Source organism: Halyomorpha halys, unplaced genomic scaffold (genome assembly GCF_000696795.3).
Source record: "Halyomorpha halys isolate HHAL.00 unplaced genomic scaffold, Hhal_1.1 Scaffold241.1, whole genome shotgun sequence".
NCBI lineage: Eukaryota > Metazoa > Arthropoda > Insecta > Hemiptera > Pentatomidae > Halyomorpha > Halyomorpha halys.
In genome coordinates, this window is record NW_027105010.1 from 467,902 (window position 1) to 487,963 (window position 20,062).

Genomic DNA, 20,062 nt, shown 5'->3' on the forward strand with positions numbered 1-20,062 from the left:
TTAATAAAGTGCCATGTAATTTTAAAATTCCTTATTTTTTAAATCAATTTATTAGATCATTGATTCATTCTCTAAACCATAAGGCTTTGATTGAAAATAATAAATGCAGTTGCATTTTTTTTTCTGAAGTTAATTATTTTAATAATTAAAGAACATTTGCTTTTAATTTTATACTTTAGATAGACTAAAATTACTTAACAAACAGATAATTTATGGAAGGGAAAGAACATCAATTCATAGTTATAATACCTTCTGTTTAATGGCTAAAGTAGAGCCATCCCAAATGCTTGGTGTGCCAACACTAAAATCACCTGGATGAAACCATATTAATACTGACCAATCTCCTGGTGGTGGTCTACCTGGAAAAAAAAAAAAAAGAAGAAATGAATTCATGTTTGTGTGTGTTATCATTTTGGGGAACATTTGAATGTAACTCTATTTAACTGAATTTTCAAAAAATTACTTAAGTTACTGTAGTTAGATTATTAAATGTCTACTGGTGGCGCTTACAATCAGATTTAGTTAGCTCCAATGAACTTAAAGATAACAATGAAAATCTGAGCCTCAGATGCCTAAGTGTGCTTCTAAATATTTTATTCGTAAGTAACCAGTAACTCTGAAAATAATTTTTAACTTCAAAATATTATAGTGTGCCAAACATAAAAACAATGATGTTACCACTCTGTTATTAATGGTAATTATTCTTTCTTATTAATTCTTAATCTTCACCTCTTAAAAAGTATTGAATAAATGTTAATTTTTGTAATTAGTGTCAATTTTGCATAAGAGTGCATCCCATGCATGTGCATAAAATAGGGCTGTTATTTGAAAATATAAATATTTTTTGTTATTTTAAAAATGAACAGTTCCTACCTTGAAGTATTTTAATGGCCTATGCTTATGATGACCGGGAAGGTTTTTAGAACTTTTCATAAGTTTAGTAAAAATTATGAACACCCATAGGATTTTTAATTATAACAGGTATTATTGCATAGCGCCACCAGTAGAAGGATTGAGGCAGCTACTATTAATTAATAATGGCTAAATACATAAGCATCTTTGGAACTTACCCCATTTCACTACTGCACATTGTATCATCTTCATGTTAATAATTTTCTTTAGATATGCCTTCTATAGTTAAGAACATGGTACTTTGAACTCAAATCAGCCATCATACATCTTGCTAAAGGCCATTGTTATTGGTTTGGGGGCACCTTAACACTGTTTTAAATTAATATAATTCCTTTATATTGGATATAAGGCAATCTACTGAAAACATTTATTAAACTTTTTTGACCTTAATTTGATACAAGATTTTACCATAAAAATGTGGTAGAATGTGAATAAATAATGCAAACTTTACTTCAATTATAAAATGGTGGGTATTTAGAGTGATGGTTACTTAACTTTTTTCCAACCTTATTGATTAATTTTTCTTATTTTGTCTTAATATTGCATGTGTGTAATTTCGTAAAATTTAAGTACTGTTAAAATTTTTCAGTAATTAATTTTAGGCTAATGAACCAAAGGTGACTTTAAAAACTTGGTAAACTTGTTTTGTTTTTATTCACCTATGACTGATCCTCCGGAAAATCCTAATTCCTGATATATAATCACAGCCAAGTATTGCTTATCACATATTAACTGAATGTTTTGTATTTTTGAAATTATATATTAAAACTATACAAATGATAAATTTATCAGCTCATAATATTTTGTTGAAATATTTTGCATCCTGATCTACATATTTACTCGATGTTAACTATTATGCTCATAAAAATATTGTCATTGTCATCATGTGACAATTTGGTATTAAGCTTATTAGATCATAGAAAAACTAAGTGTATTATATATTTAACAAACAACATTATTGACTTTTTTTCTTATTATTAATTATAATAAGTTACAGTAAAAAGTTTAAATTTACTTATATTGGTTAGTACCATTATTTCCTAACCATACAAATGGTATATATTTTAGTTAGATTATTTCTTTAATGTTTTTGTTTTAATAACAGATTATTTTGTGATGTGATTGATTATTATTTCATGTTCAAAAGTTTACACCATTCTTTAAACAAGTTTTGTTTTTTTATAGTTCATAATTTTAATCTTATCCTATAATTTTTATTGTAAAAATTTTTTAATCCCATACTTGTTTATTGAAACTTTCCATCACCTCTTTCTCTTTAAAGAGTAAATTAAGTTCACCAGTTCACTTAATCTGTATCAATCTTTTCTGAGGATAAATCCATTTTTCATGTTTTATTTTCTTGTATGATACAGACATCCTGTATGTTTCCCCACAAAGTCTCTTGCTCATTGTTTCTTCTGTTCTCATTTATTTATTATTCTGTTTCAATACCGAGAGTATGAATATCCACTGACCTCTCATTGTCTGTAATTTTGATATATGCATACTCCGCATATACTAGATTGGTATCCCTGTCACAGATTAGATGTTGTTAATAACAACTTGTGGTATAATTTTATTCTATTTTTAAAAATTTCATCTGTTCTTTTTTCATTTTTACAGAACTGAGAGTATTTTTTTTTTAGTATTTCATGTAATATGTCACAATAATAGCTTCTCCTTTATATATATATTTAATGGAAATGCAATGCCCCAGTTTTACTAGATGTTCAAAATTTAAAATACTGATCATCATATTCATTAGCAAGTGAGATATCTTACATCTTTCTTATGTTACAGTTATTAAATTGAGTTTCATTCTGTATTCTAACTTGAAAGATTATTTTTGATTGATCGGAAGGATAAAGGAGAAATAGCTTTTGATTTCTACAGGAAAAGATAGATTAAAGTAATCTTTGATTTATTATGCTTCTATAAACAAAATTAAAAAAAAAAAAAAAAAGAAGAAGACATATTTCTTCAGTTAATCAAACCTTAAACATTGGGGGAAAACAAATGTTATTTCTACTACTGTCAATTCATTGATAATTGAAATTTATCGAATAGAAGAATTACTTAACCAAATAGTCTAAACACTGAAGTGATAACTTTTACTTTAATATAAAAAGTACATAACTTTTACTTTAATATATATGTACTTTTTAAATTTTCAGAAATAGTTTATTACTCCCTCCTATAGAATATTTTTTATGCCAAATATCTTACAATTGAAATAATTCTAAAACTTCATTGATATATTAAAAGTATTTATGGTTTGCTTTAACATAGAAAGTTTTAGTCTTTGTATTGTTGAACCATGATTTTGCTTTCATTTTAAATAAAAGGAATTTTGTCTAAAATAATTTTATAGTTTTCTTAGATTGTTTATTCTGCATAATTATTGTACAATATTTTATTTTAAATTGTTGTAGGAAACAAAGATATGTAAAAGTTGTATGTGCACATAAATACATGAAGCATGTTTGTTAGTGTAGAGAGATTTATAATAACTGTTAACAAAATAACGAATGACATTTTTAAGTCAGTTTAATTGTTTTTTATCTTAATATAGGAAAAACTCCAATAGCATATAACTCATTTATTCTTCTTAGTAAATGAATTGAAGTGGATAAAAATAAGTTTTTTGTGACTTTTATGATAGTGGCTTTGGTTACTAGCACGTCTTTTCAACATTAAGGACAGGATGAGCCATTTTGATTTTTTTTTTTTTTTTATGAATTATGGTGTTATATTATTAAGTGATAATTGTTAATATAATTGTTGTAAATTTAAGTTCCTTTAAATGTCCGATATTTAATTGATAATTACAATACTAAGACAAACAATAAATTTTATTATGGCTCAAGAGAGGAATAATTGGTTTTTGTACAAGCAATATAATTTCAATACCTATTTTTTAAAAATAAGATGATATTATTTTAGTGTATCAACTATTAACTGAAGGTCTGAGGTTTAGCAGTATAAATATTACAAAAATAAAAAATGTTCCAAAATGCTGAATTTTTTATGTTGATAACATGGGGTTTTCAAACCAATTTCATTAAGTGAAATTTCAGTGACCATTAATAAAGGTATGGAATCGGTTTATTCTTTTTGAAAGATCCTTCATGTTACTTTTTTATAAAAAAAGTTTTTGAAAAACTATTTTATTTAACTATTATTTAATATGAGATGAGGTGATTTACATTAGTATTATGCAAATATATTATGTACAAATATTATAAAAAGAATTTTTAAGAAAATTGAAATGATTACTATTACTTAAACTTAGATTTATATCAATAAGGTATTATGTAATATTTTAGAAAATTTAGAGGCAATTACAATTCTTACTATTACTTAAAACTCGAGTTTTATACTAATGCATTTTTAAGTATTATTTCAGGAAATTTTAAATATTGTATCTATATAATTTTACATATTAAAATGGAATGTTTTAAATAATTAAATTTCATTGTATCTTAAATATCCCGATAAAATTACTTCTAAAATTATTTTAATTAAATAGTACAATGGTATTATTACCCTTTACATAATTAGTATTCTTAACATTATGATTAATTATGACATAGTTATAAAATTATGATGGGTTGGGTAAAATTATAATACTTTGGTTTCCTATTAAATTTGTATTTATTCATTTTTTAATTCTCTGATTCACTAAGAAATTTTAAAGTAAAATAATGCTGTTGAAATTCAGATTAGAATTATTTATAATAAAGAGGTTCAAAATCCATCTTGAATAAACCATACGCCAAAATCAGTTTCTTTTCAAACCCACACAAACAGAACTATTACTTATAAAACATCATTGCAAGTCAAAGTAAATATAAAGTTCAAATGTTAAATGTAATATTATGTAATATGTAATATTACAGGGAACATTAGTTCACTTTTTTTATTTATCTTATTTAATGGAACAGTTCTAAAAACCTTTTCTCCAGAAAAATAAAGATAATCACACACACACATTCATACGCTAGTGAATAGTAGCATAGGCCATTAATCAATTATTTATAAATATTAAACGCTTTCTTTAATTATATATTGTCATATTTAAAAGAGAAATAAATTTCAAAAATTTAAGTTCATATTGATCTCTTACTTTTTATCAATATTTCTGGATTAGGGTATATCATTACTTCAAATATTCTATTCTCATAGGAAATTGTTGAAAACTAGTGCACTAGTGCATGCATCCTATATCCATCCTCTCTTGAGCTTAGCACTCTGACCAAAACATTCAGGGGAAAAGAAAATGGATTACTCACCATCAGGTACATAAATGTTAAGGTAAAGACAGTCCTCGCTATATTCAATTGGCTTTTGCAATTTTTCAATTAAACCAAGCTTATCTCCATTTTCTATCATATTCAGAGGTTGTTTGCAAGAAGGGCGAAAAGATGTTGCATCTCTTGTTCCATCCCATTGAGGCCAGGGTTCTGTCTGAGGTTTTTTGAATCGTAAAGAACCAATTGGTGCTTTGGCATATGGAATCCCTGAAATACAATCAATTTAATATATTTTTGACATTTGGTACATTGTGTATTCTTTCACATTTAGCCATTTATTTCAAACCTAATTTCCTTATTCTGTTCATTCAGTTTACTTAGAAGCATTTTTATAAAAGCTGATATTTTTGTCGAAAATAAAACAAACAAAAAAGTGGTAGTACATATATGCTATAGATTGCCAAATAAAATATGACACCCTGATGACGATCACAAGCGCCAATGAATTGAAATGGATACTAAAAAGAACACTCTCTCCTAGTACACTTAAAAGTCACTTAGTTACAAATTAAAAAAAGGAAAAAGGGGAGGAGGAAAAAATCCTCTTTTCTTTCTCGTTTTTCCACTACCATATTTTTATGAGTTAGTTATAATCATGCCGTTTTTCAATTTCAGGCGCTTTTTAAATATTGCTCGATTTAACTATCTTAAAATCTCCTCTTCCCATTTTAAGCTAATATTTCGGAAGTGATATAGGAATGTCGCTCACCGGGGGTTTTAGTGGGGCGGGTCCGGCAGGGACAGATTGCCTTTTTTTTGTGTTATGATCTCCTGTATCCTATTGCATATATTATAAGTTTGGTTATGTTTAGTTTTTGTGATTTATAATAGAAATAAGTAATTTTTTAGAAAGAAGTGTAATTATTAATTGTCAACACAGAATTAGGTAAGTATTAGATATACTTGTAGCTTTTAATAATTATTTAAATTTTGTTTTAGATGTTAGGGTCATTATATTGTTAAAAAGTAAGGTTATTGATGCATTTTGCTACTTTCATTAGTTAACCGTCAACTGTGAGGGTGAGTTAGCTCTTAACGATTAACTGTCAAAGTGAGAAGAGTAAAAATCAGAAAACGAAGATTAAATTTAATTCTTGGCACTGATACAAGCTTATACAGAATTTTTTTTTTTTTACATTCAAATCGGACCATGATAAAATAAAGACCTCCATATTCACAAGCAAATACAGGTTAGATATTATGATACAAATTATGGAGTTAATTAACAATTATTTTCTCAGGAGTATGGGTGTTAAGATTATTAATATTATCATGTTCGATGAAGAAAGCAATAATAAGGCTTATAAAAATTTATCGAACGAATTTTTTTCAAATTAAATTAAAAATTTTCTTTAATTGATTAGTTGCAAAGCCTTTTTATATAAAAAAAAAAAATAAGTCGAAAGATAATACTGAATGTCTTATTTGCTCTTCTTAGAAGGTACTGATCTATTTTTTTTTTTTTTAATTTTCAAAATCCTCTTTATTTATATATAATTACAATTACAAATATATAATATAATACATAGTATATATACAAATTTTACATATTGACTTTTTGCCGTATGGCAGTATAAGATGGGTTACAGGGTCCGCTGAAGGTGGAGATACTGATCTAGCACCATCGGTGGGTTATTGATTCTACTAACGATAGAAAGGCCTGTGAGAGGCACCACCTGTAAGAACTTACTTATTTGTGATTCAGTATATTCTTTTTGGTAAACTATATTTATTAAATTAACATATTTACATTTATAATACATGTTTCTATATAACATTATTAAATTATTTACATTTTGTTGAATAAATGAACATAATAAATGGCTAGAGAAAACATAGGCGGTGCTCCAAGGTGAAACGAACTGAGGCTCTTCATCTTGGTGGGAAGCGATAACGGTTTCGGTGGCTGTAATAGTTACAGTCTAGACCAGCAGAGCATGTCGCTACAATTATATCTCCCTACGGATTATACATCATCGCCAGCATTGATCACAGGAAAATACAGGACGGATAACAGTTTAATTGAAGAATTGAAATATAATAAATGAGAAATAGAATCACATGATAAGATAAAAAGAGACTTCCACTTTGTCTTAACGACAAGGATCATTATTATACTGCGTATTATAGCAATCCAATATATTTGGGCAGCACTAGTGCTAAATAGATAAATCATTTCTCTCATTATTGTTATTATTTCCATTGGATTTTCTAACTTTTCATAAATTGGTCTCTCAAAGAAGATATAAAAAGAATTGAACTTTAGGATTGCATGTTATAGGAAAACAAATTTTATACAGTATCAAGGTCTCTTTCTTACAATTTTATCGCGAGCTCTGTAATCTTCGCTTGCTTCATGCAAATAAAGGTTATTCTTTATTGTCGTGTTCATGTATGTTGCATATAGGAGGTAGGAATTATCTATTGATTCGACAATGTCATGACAAGCTGGGAACATATAAATTTAAACTCCAATATAATCGGATCTGTAGTACATTACCAAGAGATTTTGCATAATCTATTCATTCTATACCATCTGACTAATTTGGACTACTCAATCGTTGAATAGGTTATGAATACGTATTCATTTTCTACCAGGTTCTACCGTCTCCTCGGCACCGCTTCCTGCATTATGCTAATCCCGTTTATTCAGATAGCTGTGGTCACGGAATCAGTTTGGTTATGAATAATTTTATTCTTCTGAAAGAGTTTAATCGCGATGGGAAAGAAACACGACAGCGTTTTCTAAAAAGAATCAGCATTAGATTATGCCAAAATAATTTCAAGCACGGGCGTTAGTCTAGTGTAAGAACACGAATTCAGTACTTCATTCTGAATGTAACAGCAGACTATTGAATTATTGAGAATTGGAGTAAAATTTTAGAATTTTATGTTTTGAAAATCATATCCCACGATTCAGCCCCGTGTGACCTTAATATATTGATATTAAACGGTACAAAAAGCCTACCCATAATTATAGACTTCTAATTCTTCCCTAAATACAATGAAAATTTTAATATCTTTAATCTAAATGATCATGATGCAACTTTCCGATTCATATGGAGCAACAAAATTATCATCAAAACCCCTCTTTAGAGAATCTTGTATCCCACAAATCTCTTAATCTATTTAAAGTTATCCTTAATCTATTTCATCACTGTCACCATCTTCTCCCTTACCTTTTGCATACTCCTGGCTTCTCCTACTTTTACTGTTGATACGCTGGAATTGGGAAAGGACTGAAGCGAGCTATGAACTGATTCGTTAATTTGTCTTTCCCCCAGTAGGAAAGTGTTCCTATCTCCATGTTGAGTTGAAGTGAATTTTCCTCTCCGTGGATAGAAAATGCATCTTAAGTTCATACCTTTATACAACCATTTCCCTTTCCATTTTTACAATATCTTTCATTTCATGGCCTTAGTCTAACTAAGGAGATCCCATCTTTTTAAACTAAATTCTTCTTTCCGAAGAACGTCGGCATTTGAATGTCCCTTTCTTGCCAGTTAATAAACCATTGACATTGCTATTCTCCTAATATTAAGTGTCATACTTTCTTGTTTTTAATCAAAACTCACCTATTTCAACATCTGCTCACCATCCAGATTGACACGATCAAACCGTTTTGTTAAGGTATCATTTTTATTTTTATAGATATTTTATTTTATAATACTAATTTTGTTTCTGAAATGATTATCTATTTGCTTGTTGGTCTTTTTTTTTCACACTTGAGCCTCACAAGTATTATTTGCTTAATACTTTTTGATAGCCAGATGCGTACAGACTAGGTATAAACTTTTTAGTTTAAATAGTAAACTGTGAGGGATACCTATGCACAATAAGAATGATAAAACATTCATTTAACAGGCAAGTTTCCCGTTTTAAATTCATACAAGAAAAAATATTTGTACAAAAAGTAAAACTTTTCAAACTCATTTTATCAAATCATAGTAATCATGATATTTCCCAGCGATAGCAAAAAGGAACTGGAAACTGTAATCGGTCCCGAATTGAGCCTAATAAATGAAGTTACAATTAAATCTTAAATACTGTTTACCTTTGATTTTTTCACGGATTCTCGGTGTTAATACTGACCTGATTGGCTTATTTTAAAATAAAAATAAATATGTATAATTTTTATTTATTTTTTTTATACTAACCAAGATGTTCTTTGACCGCATGATTAAGTTTTCTGACTTTTGTTCCTTGAGAGAGTAAAGATAGTCTGGAGGGAGTCATTCAAACTTAAGTTTCAAAAAATTATGGTTCCCCAGGTGATGTGGCATGCTACCTATAGCTCAATAAAAAGACTTTTCCGTACCAATTCAACAATGTTCCTCCCATCGCTGTACGTTGAAACACGAACGGGTTCAAGGACAGGCACAAATCGGTCTGAATCTGGGGATTATGGCTTTTCAGAGTGAATAGGGGCGCTTATTTCGTGATGTTACCCATCCATTTATTTACCGTACACGATCTTGCTTAAATTTCATTATTCAATACAAGCCCCTTATGCAGTATATTCTGGAATTAGTGAATTAGTTTGAGCTAACCTGGGAGAGGTGTAGCTTTGAGCATTTCGTTCATATTGGGAAATAAACGTCTATATTTTCCTAGCATTTAATCTGTTTCGTTACTTGCTCAGCCTCCTCTGGCTCATTACCAGTGATGCGGCGAGAGGGATGCGCTGGGATCTCTTGAGCTCTGCTCTACCCCTCACACGTCGGGGATAGAGTGGGCTCAGGGATCCTCAGGTCGATTGTGTAAATATTGTATATATTATTTTATCATTATGTTATTTTATTTATTTATTTTTCATACAGATAGTTTGATTATGTTCATCTTGTCTATTCTTTTGTTTGTATATATTTTAAGAGAGTTTTTATTTTTTTATTTTATTTATTTATTTTTTTTATTTTTTTTTTTATTTTAGTATGTATGAGATCATTCATCACTATTACCTATTGCCCTCAACTGTGTAGAAGATTGTAATATCTATCAATAAATAAATCTAATCTTTGAAAAAAAAAATCTGTTTCGTTAATACGTACAGCTTGTTTATGTTATCCCATCTTTTACATGCCCACTTATCCTCAATTCAGTTTTGCCATGGCTTCCTCGCAACGGTAAGACTGAGGATGACTCACCATTACATTCCAAACGTGACATCCTTTTTTTTTTTTTTTTTCTAATTTCAGCATTTTGCTCACATGGACACATCCTAGGTTTCTTATTTTAAATCATAAACCGAGGTAAGAAGATCTTATATCTTTTACGAAATCTGGATTCTTGAGCCATGAAAGAGCTAAAATTTACAATTTCAATTTCAACCTGCATTGAAAGTAATCGTAAAGATTTTTGTAACCATCACATCCAATTATATATATATATAAAAAAAAGTACAAATCGTCTACCACGAGATTAATACTCACGGGACACCTCTTAGGGGAGAAAAAAGTAGGACACTCCAGCCGGGTTAAATTATTGGATCGTTTTTACTATGTTAAAAATTTACGTAGGGTTTAACAGTTCTTGTTTTATTACACACGTGTTTGCTTAGCTGTTATAATAAACAGGTTTTTTTTTTTAATGGGATTTTTCGCCGTTGGTTTGAAATCAGAATCTTAGGTAGAAGAACACCCTCATCAATTTGTTAGAAGATTTTCAGCACACCTCATCTAAATTTTTAGGAATCTTGCAGAAAATAGGTAAAGTAAAAATTATCGTTTTATGGGTACAATTTAAATTGGATAAGTAACAGTAGTTAACAGAGTCTTGAGGTGTCTGTTTCATTGCTTTCTGGATAAGAAATTGAACCCTTATTCGAAATAATTAAAACTTGAAAAAGCGATGAGAAATGAGAAGTTTTCGGTAGGATTTACAGAATCTAAAAACCGGCCCCATGAGAAACCTTCACTAAATAGACAGCGAGGACCGCAATCTTACTCTAGAAAAAACCTTTATCGAAGTGACAATGTCCAGTAGTCAGGTCAGAATAATAATATTGACAAAGAGCGGGGACACATGCCAAAGCCACATCTACACCCAAAAAATTAATGGTGGTCCGTGACTATTATTTTCTCCCTTGAGGTGAGACAGTCATTACATCCTACTGTAAAGAAATCGAGCAAATGCAAAACAAATTGCAATAGTAATTCGGTGGGGTCCTGTACTAGGCAGTGTATGTGACCAATTATGGAATGATAAGTATGCTGTATATTCTAGCAATCTGATGTATTTGAGCAGAATTGCCGAATAATTTTTTTTTTCTCATTTTCCTTACGCATAGAGAGACATTTAAACACTTCTGCCGAAACCTATGATTATGTCTACGGGACTTTTTCCTTGACGTGGGCTGGTGCGTTGGCCTTCTTAGATAGAGACTAACTTATAAGAGCCGGTCGAAACATTACTTATACAACCACTGCACTCTATTTAATAATCAAAGATCTATTAATTGGGCAAAAGATGGCTATAACTAATAACTAAAAACTAAAGCTAAATTAGCTGTAGTTGCGTCAGAAACTAAAAACTAACCAGTTAGTTGTTAGCTCATAGTTAACTTTTGGAACTTAATTAGGTATGATCTGAAATTAGCAACTAACATTTAGTTATGAAGCGTTAGGCCATAGCTAAAACTGATATTTAGTTAGTTCTATCTTTAGATTCCATTAAAAAAAAAAAATTATAATACAAAAATTCAAGTACAGGATTCATTTTAACTTTTCTTATATCTGACATATGGCCATGTTTATGTTTTCACAGGTGATTTCAGAACTGCTAAGAATGAAAAAATTATCGATATTACGATAACGCTCTTGAGTATTGATTTATTTTAACTTTTCGAATTGCTTACATATTGGGGTCCCTATATATGTTTACGGGAGTGCTGAAAATGAAACAAAATCAATTTTTTGATCTCGGGCTTGCGAATCGATTTATTTTAACTTTTCGGATTTCTAGCATATTGGGGATATTAATATGTAACAGGGATGCCATAATAAGAAAGAAATCAATTTTATAATCGTGTACTTGTGTTTCGAGTAAACCTTTAGGATTTTTGAAATATTGTTGTCTCCTTATACATTTTGAAAGTTACTATGTTTTTTTTTCATTTACTACACATCGAAACAAATATAAAGATACATACATATGTTATAAATCCGAAAGGTTAAAATAAATTGATTCACAAGGACGCGAATGCAAACTCGATTTTATTTTCTCTTTCAGCACCGCCGAAAACATATATTGGACCCCACTATGCTTGAATTACGAAAAAATACATAGGGACCCAAATATTCTTGAAATTCGAAAAGTTAAAATAATTTGATTCCCAAGCTATTTATATTAATATATATTTTATTTATTATAAAATATATAAATGATCACAAAATTTTTTTTTTTCATTTTTAGAACCCCCGAAATTTTATGAACGGACCCTAATGTGTTAGGCAAACCACTAATAGGGTTAAAGGATCAGTCCCCCTAAAAAATTGGAAATGATTTAGCTATTGGCGGTTAGCTACCGCTAAATCTTACAATTGAATTAGTTGTTAGTTGAATTGGACAACTAAATTTAGTTGTAAGATCATTATCATTAATTTAAATAATTATAATGAATAACTTTTAATATTTATCCAATGGCATTACCATTAATCTCTTAGACAATTGGTTTAAAACATAGCCAGCCAAGTTTCATTTTAAATTTCTCAAAACACCAGAAAAAATGAGGAGTGTCAATCTATTTTTGAGCACCCTGGACATAGTTAACTTTGTTTCGGTCAAAGCAGTAATTTTTACTGAATTGTTTCAGAGAGTAAAATACAACCTCCCTGTACGTATTCTTCTAAATGTTACTACTGTTATGTGAATAAATTTTACGTTTTTATGGCTGAGAGTTTTTTATTGTATTTATATTAAGAATTCTCATTTTTAAAATATTATTTAAATAAATTAACTCTTATTAATATGACAGCTGTAGCGACTCATTACATCATTATTAGGTCTCAGTGCTGCATTGCTGAATGACACAAACTTTTTTTTTAATCAATTGAAACACAAACACGTACTATTTGGAATTTTTACGTGTCAAATTATTTCCATAAAATGGGCTACAATATTATTCAATTTCAAAGGTAAACAATTGTAATATGAAGTTCTATTCAATTAATATCCATATTATTTTATTCTACAGTTTGAAAGGATGTAACATTATATTTAAACAATATTTTATCTTAATTATTTAAAAAGTTAGAGTTGATTTTTACTAATCTCAGTTTTCCAGGTTTTCATTTATTATTTTAATTTTATTACTGCGGCTAATTATTTCAATGTGAGATCTTTTAATGTAGGATGACCAATTTAAAAGTATAAAATGGATTCATTTTTCAAGATTTGTACCTCAGGGTAGTATCCTTGGTCCTATCCTTTATACAGCTTTTACAGCTGACATCCCAACCCATCCTAACACTATCCTAACCACGTATGCCGATGATACATGTCTATTGTCAGTGAACAATAATCCTAACAATGTATCCCAAACCCTCCAATCTCACATCACCACCCTTGAAAAATGGTGCCAAAATTGGAGGATTAAAATTAATTCCAATAAATCCCACCAAATCACATTTACCTGAATTCCTGTCGTATCCAATCCTTACAGTCCAAAATCCTTCGTAAAATCCTTATCGCTCCTTACTTTGTCACAAATCAAGTCATCCATCATGACCTCAATGTCCCATATGTTGCCGATTTGGCCAAAACCAGATACCATTCCTTCCATGGAAAACTTCCCAACCACCAAAATCCACTTGTTTCTAACCTGGCTTCTCCTTCATTACCTAATAATCCTCCTAGCCGTCTGAAAAGAAGATGGCATCGGGATTTTCTCCTCTAGAAATGTTATTGGAGTTCTATCAATGGGTAGTTTGTATCATGTCACTATCTTACCTACAGCAAATTTACTTGTTGTATATATGTTATACAGTTGTAAATAACAATAAATAAATGATTAAAAAAATAATTTTTTTTTTTCAAGATTTAGGTCTATTATAATCACTGCTGAAGCTCAGGTGGTTTGTAACTTATGTAATGAAGTTAAATATATCTGTGTTACGTGGAATTTAAATTCATGGAAAGTTTGCTGTATTATATTGAAATATTCAATTTAGGGTCATTTCAAGTCTACTCAACACCCTTTTGAACTTTATCATCTGAGATTTTCTTAATGTTTTGCACAGATGTATAGGTATCGTCTTGGAAAAATATGAAATTTTATTGAAATATGTGAACTCGTTTTTGAATTACGGAGGTATTAAGTCTGCATGAATGGGCCAAAATCGGGCAAGTTTTGGAAATGCTTTATAAGCTTCCCTAATTGAGCTAGATATATTGGATAGGCGTCATTTTGCAGTCAATTCCATTCCCTTTCAAGTTGACATTTCTCAAAACCTAATTTAAAATTTTAGTTATGATTTTCTCAGAAAGTACATATTTTAAAATTTTCATAATTTATTTCTTAAATGAATTGTGCTGATGTAAATTATAAGACAAAATATAAATGTGGAACGGAAATGGCTTCAATGTTAAAATATTCAAATTAAAGTTCCACTCTCATAAATTCCACTCTTCATTCATATTGGCGATGGGGTTGTGTCATATCTAACTCCAATAGATAATGTTAGGTACGCCAGAAGGCCTCGACAATCCGTGTTCAATTCAGGTAAGGGCAGTTGATTAGGATGTGAAGAGATAGGAGACTTACAGCCGTAATTCTCTAAAGATGTTAACCTCGTCCTACCGGGTACTATTCCTATAGGTACGAAGAGGAGTGCAAGCCTGAAGGCTAGCCAGCCGCCAGGTCATGCAGGAAGGTAACTTGGTTCAACTGGGTGCTATTCCTGTAGATATGGAGGAGGCTACCCGCTGGGGTACTACGAAAGGATTAGAGGTAGAGAAAAGAGGTGACCAAAAGGGAACTAGCATGAAATAAGCCTCTTTATATGAAGAAATAGGTTGGAATATTATCCTGAATATCTTATTTGTTGTCCTAAGATAGTATTTATTCAGCACCATCGGTGGGGTATTAATTCTAGTAACGATACAAAAGCCAGTGAGAGGCATCGCCTGTAAGAACTTACTCTTTTGTGATTCAGTATATTCTTTTTGGTAAACTATATTTATTAAATCATCATATTTATATTTATAATACTGTTTACATATAACATTATAAAATTATAGTTTGTGCTCCAAGGTGAAACGAACTGAAGCTCTTCGTCTTGGCTGGAAGCGATAACGGTTACGGCGGCTGTAATAGTTACAGTCTAGACCAGCAGGGCCCCATTTTATAATGGAAGCTAATAGTATTAGTTCAAAATACAAGTATAGAAACAACGGGTTAATTACACTAATACTTATTTTTTTTCATAATTGGGATGACTATTAGTGATATTACAGGAGTTAAAAAGTACTAAAGTATAAGTTACTATTGTACAAGTCAGTGTAATTGTATTAAGTTAAATCGACAAGGCTAATAGTATTTGTTTGTAATTTATTATGAAACAGGGCCCAGGTACCATTTTGCTCCAATATTAATGATTATAACAATTTTAATATTAAGTTTATATGAAAATAAACGTAACCCAGGTGTGAATAATAATTCAGTTTATAAGGCAGGAAATATATTCTTCAATTTTCGCAAACTTCTGATTTCATAACATGATGAAAAATTTTGAAATATATTCTTTCTGAGAAAATTAAAATTAAATTTTTAAATTAGTTTTTGAGAAATGTAATAGTGTTGCATATCATATGAAAGGGTATGGAATATGCTGTAAATTGACAGCCATCCCATATCTCTAACTAAATTTGCAATGCAAAAACGTCCGGTTTTTAGACCCTTCACGACATATCTCGATAAAATTTCACATCTTTGTGAATGAATTATAGACCATGTCTATACTTACGCAATATCTATGCAATATTCGAAGAAAATCCGAGTGTGTTGAGCTAACGTGGAATGACCCATTAGTAAAAACATGTTCATGGTAAGGATAAGTTATGAATGAATTGGTTAGAATATGCGTGCTCCCGCTGGCGGTATTAGATGATCTTAGATGACTATCGTAGCGTGTAACTGAAACCCTCTCTCCCCTACTATAATATTTATCGACTCAAAAGAAAAGGACGCCCTATACCTCGACTCCTCCAACAGGCGTTTGATGCAACCTCGAAAATTGTCCTTTCTCAGGTGACATCGATATTTTTATATCGCTATCTATTAATTCATTACTGAGTTTATATCATTATATAACCATAAATTTTCTGATTTTTCGAAAAGTTAGAAATATATGCACTAAAGTCTGCGAAAATTAAAAAAATTCTATTAAAGTCAAAACAAATGTGTTTTGTGATCGAAATGTGGTATTGCTGGTACTCTCTATGCCTGTTGGGTTTCCTATAAACGTGGAAGATTATAACACACTCTCTATAGTCACCCATACCCTAAATTGAAAGCAAATATGGCCTAAAGAAGACTCAAGTACAACAATGAGATAAAAGATGATTTTCAATGATTTTGTTAAGAAATGGCTGGAAAGGGAGATAGAAAAAAGTCATTTCCAAAAATTCATCGAAGTGGTGATTATGTAGGAAAATAGTACAATTTTCAACCTATAAAATGATGGAAATATAATAGAAAATAAACAAAATTTAGTTTTCTAAAAAAATAAGTTTTATTTTTAGCTTTGTTCCGTCAAGAATGAATGATACTTTAGTGTGGAGCTTATTCGAAGGTAAGTCGATCGTAAGAGACTGACGATCCTTTCATGTCAAACAGATCCGTTATCTGGACAAACTACTAACTTGGAATCCTCATACAAGACTAAAAAGCAAAGAAACTGCTCGTCAATTCCGATTATTACAGCACTTACTAGACAAACGGTCTAAACTTCAATCTAATTACAAAAGACTCATTTACATCAGTATAATAAGGCCTATCTGAACTTACTGAGTTGAGCTTTGGGCCTCCACTGAACTATTGCATTCCTGTCGTATCCAATCCTTACAATCCAAAATCCTACGTAAAATCCTTAATGCTCCTTGCTTTGTCACAAATAAAATCAACTATAAAGACCTTAATGTTCCATATATAACCGATCTAGACCGAACCAGATATCAATCTTCCAATATGAACTCCCTAACCACCTGAACCCACTAGTTTCTCTAATTTTTAATCTAATTCTCTAGCCTTGTTTTCTCTTCAATTCCTGACAATCCACTGAGACGCATAAAAAGATGTTCTCGAGACCTCTTAATGTAGCAATACTATTATGGTGCAACCAATGGGTAGTTACTCTACATGTCTTTATCATGTCAGTATAATCTAAATATAATAGAAAATAAACAAAATTTAGTTTTCTAAAAAAATAAGTTTTATTTTTAGCTTTGTTCCGTCAAGAATGAATGATATTTTAGTGTGGAGCTTATTCGAAGGTAAGTCGATCGTAAGAGACTGAGGATCCTTTCGATTCACATTGCCCTAATGAAATATTGGAACTATCTATGAAAACAGGATTAATTTCTTTCTATGTTATAATTATTCGAAATAATAACAAACCATAAGTTACTAGAGTTAGCGATAGAAAACATATTCTGATGAGCAGTTGCAGGACTGATAACGAAAACCTAGGAGATTAATATCAAAACCTGTAGTTTAAAAAACAAAACTGATTAGAGAAATGAACTTTGATTCCAATCAAAAAATTTGTTTTATTAATTCGGTAACATAGTAATTCAAATATTGGAATACCACAGTCTGAAACAAAACAAGAGGATTGGCTAAAAGCTGGTTCTAGTCAGTAGCAGGCATACATTTAGTTCAGCGGTCCCCAAAGTGGGTGACGTGGGATCCTGAGTTGCACCAAGCGAATTCCGCTTTCTCAAACTTTTACAAAAAAGAAAACAAGGAAATATACATTGAATTCTAGTACTTACTTTACACAGTTTCTTCTTATTATTCTACACTTTTAACCGCTCTATGGTTAATTGCACCGACTTTTTTTTTTTTTTAGCTCAATAAGGATTCCAAGAAATTTTCTGAACAAGCTTGGCAAAACAAAATTCAGCTAATAATACCACAAATGGCAAGACAAAACATGTGAAACCTTAAAAAAAAAAAAAATAGAATAAAACTGTATAAAGCGATTTGAAAATGTTTTTGATTGATATGAACAGTGGTGAAGCAGTTAAAGTGTTCAAAAAGCGCTAATACAGAAGAAAAATCCTCAAAATTTATTTTAAAAACCAACCGTTCTGAAACATAAGAAAAGAAACAATTTTTTAACTGAAAGAATTTAGATATTAAAAGTAACACACTTTTAATATAACACACTTTTCACTGATTTTTACATTTTTGGAAATTGTTGAAGAGGGGTTGTGAAATTTTTAATTGAACAGCATCTTGAGCAGAAATGTTATTTCTAATTAATTGAAACTGGAATACGAGAAAATAAAAATTGGAAAAAGAAAAGAGAAATTTTCTGAATAATTAAAGGAAAAGCGTGATGGCTTAACTAGCTATAGGCGGAAAAGTTGATTTTTCGATTAAAAAAATAATGTTGATTCTAATTACAACCTTCCCTAACCTAATGATGTACTAACTCATAGCTTAATCTTCTATTTCCCCTGTCATAGTTTATGATTATTGTAATTATTTGAAATGGAACGTGTTGAACGGGCGCCAGTTAACTCCAACTGTGTTTTTTTTTTTAAATAAAAATTGTTTGTATAGATGACTCTATATGTTTTAGTATTTTTCAATCATTTCAATAGTTCAATTTTTGTAAGTAAAATTCTAAAGTCAAGTTTTTAAAGAAATTAAAATGTTTAGTAAAGAGACTTTGTTTATTATCTATCTACCAATATTACCCCATAATGATTCCATAAAAAATAAAAATTCGACAATTCACCCCCACTCCACTTGGTTAATAAACTATATTTCACTGGATAAATTTACAAATATTAGCTTACCATTTATGATAATATTGGCTCAATTAAGTTGACTTTCTATTCAACTTAGTATAAGCTGAAAGCAGAATAGTAAATTTGGGAGTTAAGATTAACAAGAAACGATCACAACAACAAATAATATTTTAAATATAATAATTTTCAATTTCTTGAGACTGGTATTTATTTATCAAGTAAATCAAATGGTATCCTTTATCAGTCTCAACACTCTTTATTATATTAATAGTCCAACGTTTCGGCCAAATCAGCCATCCTCAAGGACAATCTTCAAATATAAAGTCTCACCTCAAATCAAAAAATTAAAAATGTTTTGCAGGCTATTCTGCCCAGGTCATTAATTATAAGTCAAAAACACCCTTTTTTTTTTTTTTTTCAAAACATCAATAATTTTTATAACTTGATTAATCAACACTATCATATAAACAAACTAATTTATAGTAAATTTAGGAGTTAGGATTAACAAGAAATGATCACAACAACAAATAATATTTTCAAGACTGTTATAAGATAACTTCCAACCGAAGAATGAGGAGAGATCAATATAAGTAATTAATTTGGATGACTTAAACAAGTTTCTTGGTACCAGGGATATACAGTAAAGGAGGGGGTTGGATTCAACTGACCAAAATTGTTAATTTTTATTTAAATAAACTTTATAGCAACTTCATAAAAAATTCAAGTATCTAACGCCACTAATTTATGTTTTATTATTATTGTGGAACGAGACTTCTACATGAGGATTAATTTTTCATAAAAACGTTAATAAATTTTTCTGGATGAAAAAATAATTTAAAAATTAAATTGAAATGGAGACA

General features: G+C 29.9%; 1 protein-coding gene across 2 annotated transcripts in view; it reads right to left on the reverse strand.

Annotated features, from left to right (window-relative positions):
• The window catches only part of LOC106680085 (fatty acyl-CoA hydrolase precursor, medium chain), a 32,961-nt gene that overhangs the window by 3,316 nt on the left and 9,583 nt on the right, over nt 1-20,062 (reverse strand). Inside the window, exons 2-3 of one of the 2 annotated variants that reach the window (XM_014419567.3) lie at nt 5,205-5,432; nt 250-359 (exon numbers count right to left, since the gene is read on the reverse strand). In XM_014419567.3, coding sequence (XP_014275053.1) covers nt 250-359; nt 5,205-5,432 — 338 coding nt within the window. Of the gene's footprint in view, nt 1-249; nt 360-1,070; nt 1,475-5,204; nt 5,433-20,062 lie in introns of those variants that run through there. The other variant, XM_014419568.3, reaches the window with a different exon arrangement.